Below are 14,634 nucleotides of genomic sequence, written 5' to 3'. Positions count from 1 at the left end.
ACCGCCGATGCGGGATAACGGATTCTGTTGGCCGTCTTCGATTGTACCGACCACCCTGGCTATTCCTTTCTTGAGACAGATTATAAGCACGATTCTCACTCTAAGCTCAATCATATTCATCTGATTTACAATCAAGATGGTCCTCGCGCAACCCAAGAATCTGCACATTACCAAAGCCTTTGACCTGACGGGCAAAGTCGCCGTCGTCACTGGTGGTGCTCAGGGAATCGGCCTCGAAGTTACTCGAGGGCTCGCAGAGGCTGGTGCAAATGTACGTATGCTAGTCTTGGGAGATACCGATTGTCTGACGCATATGCAGGTGGCTGTGATCTATAACTCATCCCAGACGGCTGATGCCACTGCTGCCGAAATCGCATCAGCAAACAATGTGCGTGCAGCTGCGTACCAGGCCGATGTTACCAACCAGACCCAGATCGAGAATGGCATTCAACAAATTTCCAAAGATTTTGGAAAGCTAGACATTCTCGTTGCAAATTCTGGCATCGCAACCTGTGTCGCCGCCGAAGACTATACACCCAGCCAGTGGAGTGAGATTATGAAAGTCAACCTTGATGGCGCATTCTACTCCGCCCAAGCGGCGGCGCGTATTTTCAAACAGCAGGGTTATGGAAATATAATCTTCACAGCTTCTGTGAGTGCGACATTGGTTAATGTGCCTCAGAAGCAGGCCGCTGTATGTATACCTTGCTTATACATGTATTTTGACTAAATAATTAACTGGACACAGTATAATGCATCCAAAGCTGGTGTGGTGCAGATGGCAAAATGTCTTGCGGTGGAATGGGTAGACTTTTGTCGTGTTAACTGTATATCTCCTGGCTTCATCGAAACAGAGATTCTTAACATCCACCCTGAGGAATGGCGTAACAAGTGGTACGACATGATTCCAGCCCACCGCATGGCCCAGACCTATGAGCTGAAAGGCGTAAGTGGTCCCTACTTGTTGATGACTACAAATTTTAATTATTGGAACCGCCAGGCCTACGTCTTCTGTGCTTCGGACGCATCTAGCTACATGACTGGAGGTGATTTAATCATTGATGGTGGTTACACTCTGCCATGAACTGGGAAAGGGTCCATGGTTTACAATTGAATCTTTAGACATTGATATCATTCACTGGTTGTAAGTAGCATGGGATTGACGGTTCATCCTGTTTCCGTCACCTGAAGTTCAGTGCAACGCTCATTACATGTCCGGAAGTTGATTCATGAAGTCCATAATGGTAGACTCTTGTCTGCGTGAAAGTTCAGTAAGCCATGCGAGTCAATTGTAGAAGATCCTTACAAAACTGAATCTATCCCATCAAGCTGGGCCATCTCCAGCGTTGGCCACATTAATGGGTAAAGATGTTCCAATTGTGTTTGCGGTGACTCTTCCGTCGGGTGGCCCCATCCCTCGCTCGAAGTGTCAAGATAAGTCCCGCATCGGCTTCGAATGACCGACAGGCACCTGTATGCAGTGGGGTTGAGTAGTGCCATAGATTCAAGGGTGCTCATGGCTCGATGGATCTGCTCACGCCATCCAGTCGCCAGCGGTCCCTGTGGATCATTGCGAAGACAGATTACAGGAATAAGGATGGCTTGGAACAAGAAGTATAATCCGTACCAGCAGGCCATCATATTATGCTGCTCTTGTGCCCAGAAATTTGATATAAGCTCCACAGACTCGCGGGCTGCGTCCAAGCATCGCTGAATGGTGGCATCGACTTGGGCATGGTTGTCCTGAGTGGTGCTTTGTCCCGGACGTGCCATAAGCCTGCTCAGCAGGAACGGGCGGTACATGAGTATTCGAAAGTTCCGATATCTCCATCGTAAAATTGAGTGGCATAACCGGAACCTGGGCTCTTGGACAACGGATTCACGGAAGTATGGAGGCAGGTCACAGTGCCAGCATCCGATAAGCTTTTCATCCATATCTAGCAAGTCTGATGCAGAAGGAAATGGAGATGAAATTATCTTAGAGTAAATCTTACTAGTCGCCATGTGGAAAGCGGCTTGGGCACGCATATGAGTGTACACAGTTGTTTCCTCGGCAGACATCGGCAGGGATTTGGTTGCTTGTGTAAAATCCTGAGGCAAGAGTTAGCAGGTTAAAGAATTTGAAGTACTTCAACACTGACCGGATCATGGATGTTCATTGGGAGGGCCACGTCGATTCCATCGTCTGGAAAGTCAAATGGTCTTGAGAAAGTAATAATTGCACCGACGTCAAAGATGTAAAGGCAGTGCCAAACCCGTCGTCTCACCTCAGTTGTAAACAAACTAGCTTTTGAGTTTGGAAACTCTTTGTGCAAACCAATACCCATCGCAATGCGGCGCACCAGGCCCGTGTAATTGTATCCCGAATTTGGCTTATTTCTCTTTTGCATATAATTCGAAATTATCGTAAGTGCTTGCACCAGGACCAAGTTTCCAGTTTCTAGCATATCGATAGAAAGCCGTGCTTTCGCAGCTTCAAACAGCCCAAGGTCAGCATCGGTCGGTTGTGTTGCCGTTGTCCACATTCCCATGGCGGACACTATGAATAACAAAACCTGCCAGGCGTTGCCAGCTGGTCGGGGAATCACTTCCATGAGCTGAGCTCTAAAGGTTGCCTCATGTATGATCGGGTACGACCGATGGAAAAGAGAGAAGTAGGCGTCCACAAATGGTTCCAGCTGGCCCAGGGAACTCAGCGCAAACGGAATACGCGGAGGTTGATCGTTTGGGATGCAGGACTGTTGTTCCAAACCCGAAACCTCGGTTGTTCCACTGATTCCGGCATCAGTAGCGCGCAATAATGCAGCACCTGACGCAACCCCTTAATTCAATATCAGTTATATGATCACATTGAAAAGGAAGAATCGTACAAACCTAGATAGCCCCCCTCATGGGATGCACTCGTCAAGCTGGCCATGCCATCGACAAACCTTTCGCCGTTGGAGTTCCCATTTCTTTCATCCCACTCAAAATTAGTAGGAGAGGAAGGGGGTTCCAGCGATAGGCAGGAAAGTGTCTGTGGTCCGGTTTCAGAGACCGATGACCGATACTGAAGTTGCTGATCGGTGCGGGTCTCTTGGGTTGCTCTTTGACTGGTTGGGTGTCCGGAGCGAACTTCAGGACTGGCCGGAGGTCCCAGAGGCCTTGTTCGCCGGTCGCTTGACTCCGGATGGCTCAGGAGCTGAGACCCGGCGGCATCTACCACGCAAGATACTTGACCTATATCTTCGGCTGGCGCCCCAAAGTTCACGTTTGAACCATCCTTTGAGTTTTTCATGAATTGCTGAAGCAGCGCCTTGGTGCGCACCAGTTCACTCTCGACCTCGTTAAGGTAGCGCCGGGTAAGCGGTGTCTTTGTCTGTTTTTCATAGCTGCATCGCCGCTTGAACTTGTGGCACAAGGCACAGACTGGCACCATACGATCACACTTTAGACCTGTCAATAGGAATTCGCATGGTAGGCTTTGCGACTTACTTTAGACTTCCTGCGACGGCATTCCTTGCATGCCTGTTCGGCTGTGGGCCGCACATCACTCTCGTGCACCCTACCACTCGAAGAGCGTGCAGATGACTCAGATGACATGGGCATATTGTTATCCTGGACATTAAAATCTCATGACAGGCCTGATTGAGTTGCGTGTCGAGAGATGAAGTTGAGTGGCCCTCGCGTTGGTGGGGTCCCGTCAGCCTGCCTGACCCACTAACACCTGAACTCTCAGGAAAATTGGACCAACCAGCTGCTGTGTCCAGAAGAATAGGCGGAACAAATCGCTTTGCAGTGAACCTCTGCTCCATGAAATACTTCAATAACATTTCTATCGACACCTTTCAGACACATTGAGCACTATAGGAGAGCCTATCTTGTGGAGGAAATTCAAGGCATGGTGACCCTTAGCCTCCTGGAATCCTGGTCAGAGAGTATCATACGCATTGTATATGAGGCAGTAGACAATGCGAGCTAGAGCCCATACTATAAATAGAATACACGGTGTTTTTAAACAAGTGCTTTGCTGTAGGCACTGCCAATGGGCCAAGCTCCATGACTATCCCCTCACGTACCGAGTCTTTGACGAGTCTTTGGGAGCACTCCTACCCACAGGCTTTAACCAGTGCGGAACAATGCCCTTGAACCGTCGATCCCAGGAGCCCCTGGCTCTCTGAGCTATTAGCATATCCTGTTCAACGAATTTCACACATTAGTTATCGTGATAGCCGCTGATACTCGAGGTTCTTCACGGCAGGACAAGCAGCGCACGGATGCGTTAGAATATGAAAAGAATTACTTGACGGTCATCGTCAGAGTAGGAGCTCTCAATTTATCCATTTGTGGCCCTCCCTTCCGAAACTGACGTTCATAATGATTATCGGAAACATATGATACCATTCTCTCTACAGATGATTCCTTTCGTTCATAAGATATCTGTTTTATACTGTATTACATGAAGATATCACTCATCCGACCCACATACGGGTTCAAGCAGCTGCGTTTGTTTGGTGAAGTACGTAATGACATTATGGACAATATCTAGCTCAAGCCTTCCACTCGTTCTTAATGGGGCATAAATTTGTTTTACTACATTCTAAATGTGCAATACCTCCGACATTATGCCGGAACGCCCTGAATAATTACCTTAATCACGCTCTGTTTTCCTTGTCTCACAAGCTCGAATGCCTCCTCGGCATCTTCAAATTTGAATCGGTTCGTAATAAGCTGCTTGACATCAATCTTCCCAGATGCGATCAAATCCACGGCCGTAGGATAACAGCCAGCCGTATACCGAATGGAGCCCCGGATGTGCAAATCACGAATACAAGCGGTAGTGATGGGGAAGACAACATTCTATTCATGTCAGCTTACTTTAAGCTAATAAATATTAATATGAACTCACCTCGCTTCCCATACCGGCTTGCACATATGTGCCCCCCCTCTTGGTCAAATATATCCCGGTCTGGATGCATGCCTGAGCTCCAGTAGCCTCTAAGACGACATCTGGGCCCTCGCCCAAATTAAACTTCTCCTTCATCAAATTTGCCACCTCTTCGTTCCATGCGGTGTCATCTTTGCCTTCGGGACGAGCAGGAGGCACGAAAACATGGTCGGCACCAAAGTTGTGGGCAAAGTCTGCACGCGACTGACTGATGTCCACACCGATCACCTTCTTCGCAGAATACGCCTTGCTCACGGCTTGACAGAGAAGTCCAATGGGCCCGCATCCAAAGACTACGACCGTCTGGTTTGGCTTCACTTTACCAACCTTAGTGATCTGCACGGCAACAGCGACCGGTTCCACGAGCGCGCCCTCTTCCAGGTCCATGTTCTCTGGCAGCGGGTAGCAGTAGTCCGCCTGCGTAGTGTAGTACTTTGAAAGCGTGCCGTCATGCGGGGGAGTCGCGGCAAAAATAGTGTCCGGGCAAAGGTTATAGGAGCCACTGCGGCAGAAGTCGCAGCTGGTTGACTTTAGTCACTGCTGATATTTGCGTATATCAAATTGTAGATAATACGTACTGTCTGCATGGTACACCGGGCTCTATGGCGACTCGTTCCCCAACTTTGACATTCTTCACAGCAGAACCGACTTCGACAACAGTACCGGAGCTTTCATGGCCAAGTACTATTGGGGATTTGAGGATGAAGTCTGTTCAGTGGCCGTCAGTCATATTCAATAGCTTCCTTTGCCAATTTCTTTGGGCTCATGTACCTCCGATCCGCCCTCTTTGCCAGTAGTGTACGTCACTTCCACAGATACCGGTCTGCGCAATGTGCACTCGTACATCCCAAGGATCTTTCAGCGCAGGCACCGGGCGGTCTTCAAAAACCACATCCTTTATAGCGTGCAAGACGAAAGATCGGTTCGTTTCCTGGGGATAGCTCCGGAATCAGAGGGTCTATGGAAATAATGATAAGACATACTTACAGCCATTATCCTGAGGGGTATATTCAAGAGCAGTAGCTTTTTGGACATGGATGGTAGTAGATTTGACAAGCCAAAAACGATACATAGATATATATATCTCTGTCGACTACTCTCTTAACTCCATCTCTCCCGTTAATGCTCAGCGGACATCCCGCTCCGCGATTAGAGCCTAGGCGGACAACCCGCTCCGTGTGGGGGCGCATACGTTTTGCCATTTTCGGCTTGAAACCCCACACGACCGCAATATGGAGCCGAGAATCACACCCAACCGGATAAAAGAAGGGTCTGCGGCCCAATGATACGGATATAAGAAGGATCAAGGACATGTACGTCATCCCTATCGGGCTCTGGCCCGTTACATTATGGAAATATATACGGAGCCATCCGAGGTAATGCGTCGATAAATATACGAGGCTTCCTTACACTTGCAATTCACAGTATTTATCTTCGGGTTTTCTTGAAGGCCTACCTGGGAAAACAGGAGATGCAGAATGTCTCTGGATGATAAATATCTCAATAGTGGAAGAACAAAAGTCCACCAGGGTGTCCAAACTGTTTAGCTATACCTGATATGATCTCAGAAGATTGTTGTAGACCTACAATGTACAGAATTGTTGGTTATCAGCAATGGATAGAGTTAAATGTCAACTAGATCAATGATATTCCAGCCCTGTGGCTGTTGAAGCTTGTCCACTTTACACCCTTCGTATTAGCAATCAAGTCAAGATAATTTCTTTGTCCAAATTTAAATGTCTATTCAATATGGATGAGCTAAGACTGTCCGGAACCTGAAAATGCAAAGAGTTTGCCATATTGCTAACTAATATACGATGAAGTTATGGGGATACACAGAGAAATGGTCAAGCTTTTGCCCGCTCTGGACTGCCCTAACTGAAACCGAGGTCAGTATCGTGATGAGCCATATTCTCAAGCAGTTTCTTCATAAAACGGACGCGATGCCCCGTGGTCCCACTAGACGGCATCCGGCATCCGCTGTGAGCGTTGGCTTCCGGGATATCTTATATACTATGGTTAGGCCAGGACCCACCATCAATGAACACTGTTGTTTTTAGCGGCAATCCAATTTCCTTATTACGCGGCATTGTCAGTCAGGAAATACCGCGGTAAACGAATAGATTTACTTCTATTTCTATCGAAATTTGCAGCAGAACGGATCCTTTGGTGTATTCGAGCCACGGTAAGTAAGCACTATACTGCAGTTGCTTTCAGCTAAACCATGACACGGTGTAGATGGAAACTGAATGCTCTCGATTGGCGGATACAATTCACCAACTCGCACAGAATCATCACAAACCTCGCTACTTAGTCGCAATTGGGGGAAGTCCGGGGTCTGGTAAAACAACCACTGCTAAAATGGTCACTCATCTGCTCAACAAGGGCTCCGTCAAGCGGACGGCGCTCATTTCTATGGATGGATTTCACCTGTCAAGGGCGGCATTAGACAAATTACCTGACCCGGAAATGGCGCATGCCCGGCGTGGTGCGCCGTGGACATTTGATTTGCCACGGTTTCAAGATTTCGTGCGCCGACTTTATACCTGGGCTAATGCCGTACCCTTGTGCACGTCGGTAAAAGGTTGGTCTGACGCGGAGGTGCTGACGGCTCCGACGTTTGACCACGAAGTGAAAGATCCCGTTGAAGATGGCATTATTATCACCCCAGATACTTCGATAATCATCCTAGAAGGAAACTATCTTCTTCTCAACGAGCCTGGATGGAGAGATATAAGTAGTCTCTTTGACTATCGCGTTTTTATCAACATTGATCTACAAGAAGCACGATCGCGAGTGGCCAAGCGTCATGTTCATGCTGGCATTGAGCGAACATTGGAGGAAGGGCTTCGAAGAGTAGACGGCAACGATTATCTCAATGCCCTTTTGATCCATGAGAAACTGCTTGTACCAGATATGTTTGTGGAAAGTATACCTTGGAGCTTCACAGAAGCAAGTTAATTGCCAGTTCTACTATGTGAAATAAGCTCAAATATCACTACCATTGACAAAAGTCATTCCCAACTTCACTTAAACGGACTCTGTCAAACTCATTGCAAGACAATTTCTTGTTATATACTAGATTCACATCACGATGCGGTTGCTTCCAGCCCTTCAAAGAACTCAGCGTCCCCAGTGCAAAAGTAAATCCAGGTCGTGGGCCAACCATGAGATAAATCAAAGACCAGTTTGCGGCCGCATAACATGCTTTCGTACCCCCGTCTGATGTCGTGAGTTCGCAGTGTTTTCTAGGCTTTCGCAGGTTTTACTTTCCATTTCAGCCTCCAGTGTCGGCGCAGAAAGGCGTTTCGATAACTTGCGAGACATCCTGCATTGGCGTCGAGCATTCTGTTGTGAAGAGACTACTTAAGAAAAGCTGAAGTACATGTGCTAAAAGAAAATCCACTTTACAGGGACGGCAGTTGATTTCCATTAAAAATTCAATGGAGAGCAGGAACCATGTGACAATTGAAAAGGATAAAGCACCCAACAAGCGCAGTAAATACTATGTCGATATATGATACTGAAGGGTCGAAGAACGTTAAGCCCTTGAGACCAATACTGAACCTGATGTATCAGTTAGAGGGTATGCTCGCAGAGAACAGACCGGTCGTCAATGCACAACCAGACGTTCGACGAGGAAGATAAGGAAGAGGGAGTAGATGATGAAGATGGTAATGAGGCACATTTGCTACCAGTTTTGATCCCGCAAATAGAGTGGTTATGGCCGTTAACCACTCTAACCACTCTACATCTAGCTTAGATAATCTAGTTATAGTTTTCTAAATTATATAATTATTCCCACTTCTCACCGCATGGATCTTCTGGAGCCTATAGAAGACCAGTCATTAGTTAAAGCAGTATAGTAGCCAGCACCCTAATATATAATCAACCTTGTCACGTCTCCTACATCGCTCATATCAATTATATACAACTACTTTCAAATACATAGAATATTTCCTGAATTATCTGAATCTATATAAATACTAATTTAAGAAGTTAAGATACAAAGATATATCGACATCCCATTAATTATTCCCTGAGACCAGAGACTATTCCTGTCTGATATATTATACGAATGATGCATTGTTCTAGAAACTACTACAGAGTATACCACAAGCTCACATATATTTTGAAAGAAAATTCCTACTATCAGATCAAAAGAACTAGTACCGTCAATCGTACCTAATCCAAAGATATTGTATAGTAGTACTTCAAGAAAGCCATCGCCCGTCTACTTGACCGCTTGCTTCAAAATAACTTTTAGGTTTCTCTGGTGTACTTCTTGAGCGCGGCTTGATTAGAAAATCTGTCAACAGTCGCTCCTGTGCGGTGAGAGCCACTTAGGTCAAAGATAGTAACATGCACTTATACTTACATTACGATTATAAGGTGCTTCAGCAACTCTAACATGAAATCAAGCTAAGCCACCTTGGGCACGGGACTGGAGATAAATAAGACCCCTCTATGTATCAGTCAATTTCTTTTAGTAACTATGACCAAGCATTGGTAATATAGTGCATCATACAAAACCCTATATGTTGGCACTCTTTATAAACAATCATAACACATCCGCTCCAACTCTTCACAGCGCGCTCGGCACCTCTCCAGATCTTCCTGGATCTCAAGGCATCGCTGCCCGAGCTGCTGGATCTGCGTCATGATCAGCACGGGGGATGAACTAGCTCGGCGTTGGTTTAATCATAACCCCTAGCTTTTGTAATCAATGGCTGATGCTGGTCTTTGCGCCATAATGTGCATCCAGAGGGCATGTAGTTGGATCTCGAGCTCAAGGCAGATGTTCGAGAGGGAGGTTATGGTGAAGATTGGGAAGAGGAAGTTTGTTTTGTGTTGTTTTAGGTGGCGTGGAAAGATTGATATATGTACTTGATGGTTCTGCTTTTCCCTCCCAATCAGTCAGTAGTTAATAACATTCTCGAGGTGTAGGACTGCTGCTGCCTGTGAGTATAGCCTTGCACGTACATGGCAGGAAAGAGACTCGTCAGCTTCGAGTTCCGGAAAGGGCTCGGACATGATATCGGAATATGGAAAGGCTGTTTTGGATGGACTTCAAGCTGTTGCTCAGTTGTGTTGTAGTGCAAGACCGCGCAATGTCTAGAGAGGCTCAGAACTCATGAGATTATACGGTCGGCATCTGATGATGACACACAGCGCGAGAAGACAAGCTCGGAGTAATGTGGGTGTAGGGGAAACCTTAGACTAATGATTACAATGAAACCAGAATGCGTTGCCTGAGACTATGACCATATAACACAGTAGACATCTTCCAATTCAAGGAATAGAGCATTGCATTCAATAGGTTCCTAGAGTAAATATTCTGAAACGGGGCTTCATAGCCATGAAGAGTCCAATGAGAGGTTCTCGTTTAGCGGCGTATATACTTCTATCTGATTGGCTTGTTGAGTTTGCTGGATTGCTGCTACTCACGTTTTCACAAGGTGCAGTGGGTCTGCGGGTCCTCTGGAAGCAAAGTTCCTCGATTTCTGTAGATTTGGAGCATTGAACTTTTTCCCGTCAAGGATTTCGGAGGACTGCCCCATTTCTCGAGGTGCTGGCTGCTCAAAGTATATGCCCTAACAGAGCAGCAGCACCAATAGCGGATTAGTCAACGGAAACGCCTTGAAAACCCTTCGGCCAGACTCTGTTGAAGTAGATCTTCTATTATTATCGCGTTGGGTTGTGGGGCTTACCCGGCCAGCACAGAACTATCCGCCGGTTTACGACATACGCGCACTTATGATAGGCTCTTGACTGGATCTCACATCTGGAATAGTTAGTAGTGTATCTTTGATTAGCTCGAGCCTAAGAATGGCTGATGATGGCTTAGGGATGAGAATCAGGCACCAGGGAAACTTTTCATAATGCAAAGCGGTATATAACTCTGGGTGAAGGTATCAATGGCAACTAGATATATTGTCTAATTTTCTACCCTTTACTCACTCTCCTACTTTGAACATCATTTCCACAGCAGTCTCTTTTTATACCGACATAGAAAATATTTTCCTTCCATAAAGATGACAGTCCACGTGGAGTACCTGGGCATGTATGATTTTGTGCCCTCTGAAGCGGCCGCCATTGTATTTGCGATTCTCTTTCTTATCACCACAATTTTACATTATTACCAGGCCTTCCGCTGGCGGGTGTGGTTCTTCATCCCTTTCCTTATCGGATGTGCCTGTAAGTTGCTTGTTCACGGGCCACATCCTCTTTCTCTCAGCAAGCTAACCACCAATCTGTCCCTTATAGTCGAGGTCATTGGATACATAGCGGTCAGTCAACCTAGTCTCCAAGTTCCAAATGTTAGATCTTAACTCAGGTCTCAGCGCGCAAAATCTTCAACCCAGTATCCAGACTATAACATCGGCCCGGAGCTCATTCAGTACATCCTAATTTTAGTTGCCCCGGCGCTACTAGCAGCAAGCATCTACATGGAATTTGGCCGGCTTATGATCATGGTCGAAGGGGAACAATACTCCATCATTCGGCGCGCTTGGCTCACCAAGATCTTCGTCCTAGGCGATGTCATATCCTTCTTTGCACAGTTCATCGGTAAGTCTTCATTCCTGTCAGGACGTTTCGATCCCAACTTCAACTACTAGAGGTAGCTGTGCGTTACACAGCAGTCAACTGACCGCATGATAACACCATTATAGGCGCCGCAATGCTCGCCAAAACCACGACAGCTAGTAAAGGCCAAACGATCATGAAACTCGGTGTCCTTGTGCAAATCGTCTTCTTCGGGCTCTTTCTCGTCACGATAATTATCTTCCATAAGCGTCTCACGAAATATAAATCCCGGGCATACGGGCTTGTGCCGTGGCGGAAGCATCTGCTGGCATTATACGCGACAGGCCTATTGATCTTCGTGCGGTCGATCTTTCGGTTCGCAGAGTTTGTAGAGAGCTCTGATGGTCCTCTGACGCGGTATGAGTGGGTGTCGTATGTGTTCGATGCGGTGATGATGTTGGCGACGTGCGCGGTACTAAATTGGGTGCATCCAGCGGAGATCAAGAAAATTATTGAAAAGGGGGTTCCAGTGGGCGGCGAAAATGGGGGTTATCAGATGGCTTAAGCTCGGTAATGAAAGAGTAAGGGCGCGAGGGAAGGAAGAAGCGGGTGGATGGCCTTCATTTTAGGGCCCAGTTTGCTAGAGATGCTTGGAAGTCTCTTCCCATACAACATTCCTCATATTCAGAAAGGGTGGGTTTGACTAGCCAATTCTGTATTAAGATAACTAATCAGAGATTTTATATACAGCCACAGTGTGGTATGATAATGATGGATTTTACTGAAACACGTGACTTTAGCTACCTGGTTAATTTCGGGCCATTTCACATCCATTGTAATATAAGGAATTCTCAATTGTAAGCATTTTCAGGGCGTGTCTCTGTTGATTGCTTATATCGGTGGATTACTGTAGTACCAAATTGAGCAAGAGAACCTTTGCCGGGGAGTCCGTGCGCTAATCCCATGAAGCTGTCGTTTGCCAGCCAATCAAAAACGACCGTATTTCGTATCGGTCGAACCAGTAAGTACCCTAGTCCAGAGGTAGTATAGTGTCTCCCGATCTGAAGCAGCCGCCCCAAGGTTTGTGCCTATACGAAATTTCTCTCGTATACTCTCATCTCTCATTCATTCATCTCCTTTCACAATTGCTCCCTATTTCTGAAGTTCTGCTATCGTCTCTGCATGCCGCATCGTCGTTTTCATCGCAAGTCACGAACTGGCTGCGTAGAATGCAAGAAGCGACATATCAAGGTAGGTTGAATGTCTCCCCCGCCCAGTGGGTCTACCATGTAGTACCAGTCTTGCAGCAACGGTATTCCCGTGTAAATTGCAGAGCCTGCTGACAGCTTCTTCAGTGCGATGAAGGCCTTCCGGCCTGCAAGTTCTGTGACAATCGCCGTATAGAGTGTCACTATGCTTGCAGGCCACCTGGGCCCAGTTCTGCAATACCCGAACATTCGAACGACAAGATTTCACCCGTCCCGTCAGCCTTACCCCTATCTCCACTGTCAGCCTCAAACCGCGTCTCAGCAGCGACCAATGGTCCTCAAATTGACACCCGACTCCTGGAGGCAACCCTGCTCCACCACTACTACACTAACACCCATTCAACACTGGTCGAGGATGAGAACAGCCGGCTCGACTGGCAAGTCAACCTGACGAAAGTAGCAAGCACGCAGTCGTTCGCCTTAGACAGTCTCCTGGCTTTTACCGCCCTGCATCTCGCTTACCTCGAACCTAACCGAAGACAAGCCTGGACTCTAGTGGCTTTCAACTACAGTGACAAAGCATGTTCCATGCTGTCCCAGGTTATCGGCCGGCTATCCGCTGCCACAGCCGACGCCGCTATAGTCTGTTCCATATATATCGTTTTGTTTGCCATTGCACAGTACCGCTTGTGCCGCCCATCAACGAGTTACCTGGATGAGGTCTTGCGCATTGCGAAGTTAATCCGCGGCTGTGTCTTGTTGAGTCCCAAGTCAAACCTGTTCAGTCGGTTTTCTGAGAAGGGGACAGACCATGAAAGAGCTCCGTTACACAACAGTTCGCAAGATGTAGTGAACCAAAAGCAGCGAAGAGCCTCCAAGATATACAGGTAAGTCTCCTTCGACTCAGCATTACTCTCTGCATTCCCGCACATCGTCCCAAACATACTGAACTCCACCCTCGACGCAGCCTTGCTTCCCAAGTTCTTTCCCAAATTCAACACCCGGCCACGAATATCCCGTCACATCATCACGCAGCATACACAGTCTCAATTCAGTACATACTCGAAAAGTTCGATGCGAGCAAGTGCCCACACGGGCGACCAGATATGGGCGCCATCCTCCTCTGGCCGCTCTTCTTCCCAGAGACCTTTGTGACTCTGCTACAGGAACGAGACCTGATCGCACGCGTGATCTTCCTGCTTTACCCGCTGACATTGCACTTCCTCAAGGATACGTGGTTTGTTGGAGATCTGGGCGAGAGGCTCGGCAGTGAGTTGATCTCGCCTGAGGAGCACATCCCGCCTGAGTGGGGTGAGATTCTGGGGACCATGAGGCGGGAATTCGGAGAGGGGAGTTTGTTTCTGCATTAAATATTACATCCGTAGTCCTCTCTATCAACTCCTCTGCAATCCACCTAGTACAGTACAGCTCCGAAAGACAGGCCTTTATTGCGAGACTTCCAAAGGGAAATCACACGTTCCTATGAATAGCAAGCTAGCCTTCTACATATAAAATTCGAAGTAGAGAGATAAGTAATCATGTTTACAGAATAGATAAATGGCTATGAGTTTTACAGCTGCAGGATGAATTAATAACATATATTCTGGCTAAGCCAAAGAAAAGAATTCTCAAAAGGCCTGATTATTGCTCGCTGGCAATTGAAAGATAGATATAATATATGGCCAAGTAAGCTTAAGTCAGAGTTAGCAGCTCTGGATAATAGATAGGCGAGCGACGGGTGGACTTATTGGTACACGAACAGCTGTCAGGTCGCCACAAGCACCACCGGAACAATCTCCGTGTTGCTTAATATGAGACGAGCAACTTGTCAAGATAAGCAAGAGCTGTCCGTTCTCAACGGATTTCCTTCGTCGACTGAACGCCAGTCACATGCATCAATATGCGTGGCGAACTGAACGATAAATACCAGGGTCCTCTGGGCCTCGGAAGCACATGCTATCACGAAGTGGC

At 47.1% G+C, this 14,634-nt stretch overlaps 5 protein-coding genes across 5 annotated transcripts; 3 read left to right on the top strand and 2 right to left on the bottom strand.

Moving 5' to 3' along the window:
• Window positions 1-54: 54 nt before the first annotated feature.
• On the top strand, window positions 55-1,256 carry BDQ94DRAFT_179465 (SDR family oxidoreductase). Its single transcript, XM_026773390.1, has 4 exons — window positions 55-271; window positions 320-694; window positions 749-946; window positions 1,001-1,256. The coding sequence occupies exons 1-4, from the start codon at window positions 137-139 to the stop codon at window positions 1,082-1,084; spliced, it is 792 nt and encodes a 263-aa protein (XP_026631326.1). The 5' UTR covers window positions 55-136; the 3' UTR covers window positions 1,085-1,256.
• On the bottom strand, window positions 1,208-3,588 carry BDQ94DRAFT_165458 (Zn(II)2Cys6 transcription factor; the record flags this gene model as incomplete). The annotated part of the gene is made up of 5 exons (XM_026770309.1): window positions 1,208-1,256; window positions 1,307-2,091; window positions 2,142-2,821; window positions 2,875-3,427; window positions 3,475-3,588. 5 exons carry the CDS (start codon window positions 3,586-3,588, stop codon window positions 1,208-1,210), a joined length of 2,181 nt encoding a protein of 726 aa, XP_026631325.1.
• Window positions 3,589-4,602: 1,014 nt separating this feature from the next.
• Window positions 4,603-5,962, bottom strand: BDQ94DRAFT_165457 (NAD(P)-dependent alcohol dehydrogenase; the record flags this gene model as incomplete). Its single annotated transcript, XM_026770308.1, has 5 exons — window positions 4,603-4,839; window positions 4,889-5,447; window positions 5,506-5,635; window positions 5,699-5,858; window positions 5,915-5,962. The coding sequence occupies 5 exons, from the start codon at window positions 5,960-5,962 to the stop codon at window positions 4,603-4,605; spliced, it is 1,134 nt and encodes a 377-aa protein (XP_026631324.1).
• Window positions 5,963-7,288: 1,326 nt separating this feature from the next.
• On the top strand, window positions 7,289-7,888 carry BDQ94DRAFT_165456 (P-loop containing nucleoside triphosphate hydrolase protein; the record flags this gene model as incomplete). The annotated part of the gene is made up of 1 exon (XM_026770307.1): window positions 7,289-7,888. The coding sequence occupies one exon, from the start codon at window positions 7,289-7,291 to the stop codon at window positions 7,886-7,888; it is 600 nt and encodes a 199-aa protein (XP_026631323.1).
• Window positions 7,889-10,962: 3,074 nt separating this feature from the next.
• Window positions 10,963-14,579, top strand: BDQ94DRAFT_179462 (RTA1 domain-containing protein; the record flags this gene model as incomplete). Its single annotated transcript, XM_026773389.1, has 8 exons — window positions 10,963-11,217; window positions 11,272-11,497; window positions 11,602-11,927; window positions 12,036-12,148; window positions 12,879-13,550; window positions 13,768-13,904; window positions 14,049-14,139; window positions 14,396-14,579. The coding sequence occupies 8 exons, from the start codon at window positions 10,963-10,965 to the stop codon at window positions 14,577-14,579; spliced, it is 2,004 nt and encodes a 667-aa protein (XP_026631322.1).
• Between the last annotated feature and the right edge of the window lie 55 nt (window positions 14,580-14,634).

The sequence above is a fragment of the Aspergillus welwitschiae genome, assembly GCF_003344945.1.
Source record: "Aspergillus welwitschiae strain CBS 139.54b unplaced genomic scaffold BDQ94scaffold_2, whole genome shotgun sequence".
Lineage (NCBI taxonomy): Eukaryota > Fungi > Ascomycota > Eurotiomycetes > Eurotiales > Aspergillaceae > Aspergillus > Aspergillus welwitschiae.
The sequence above is the reverse complement of the archived record's forward strand: the minus strand, read 5'-3'. Positions and strand labels throughout refer to the sequence as shown.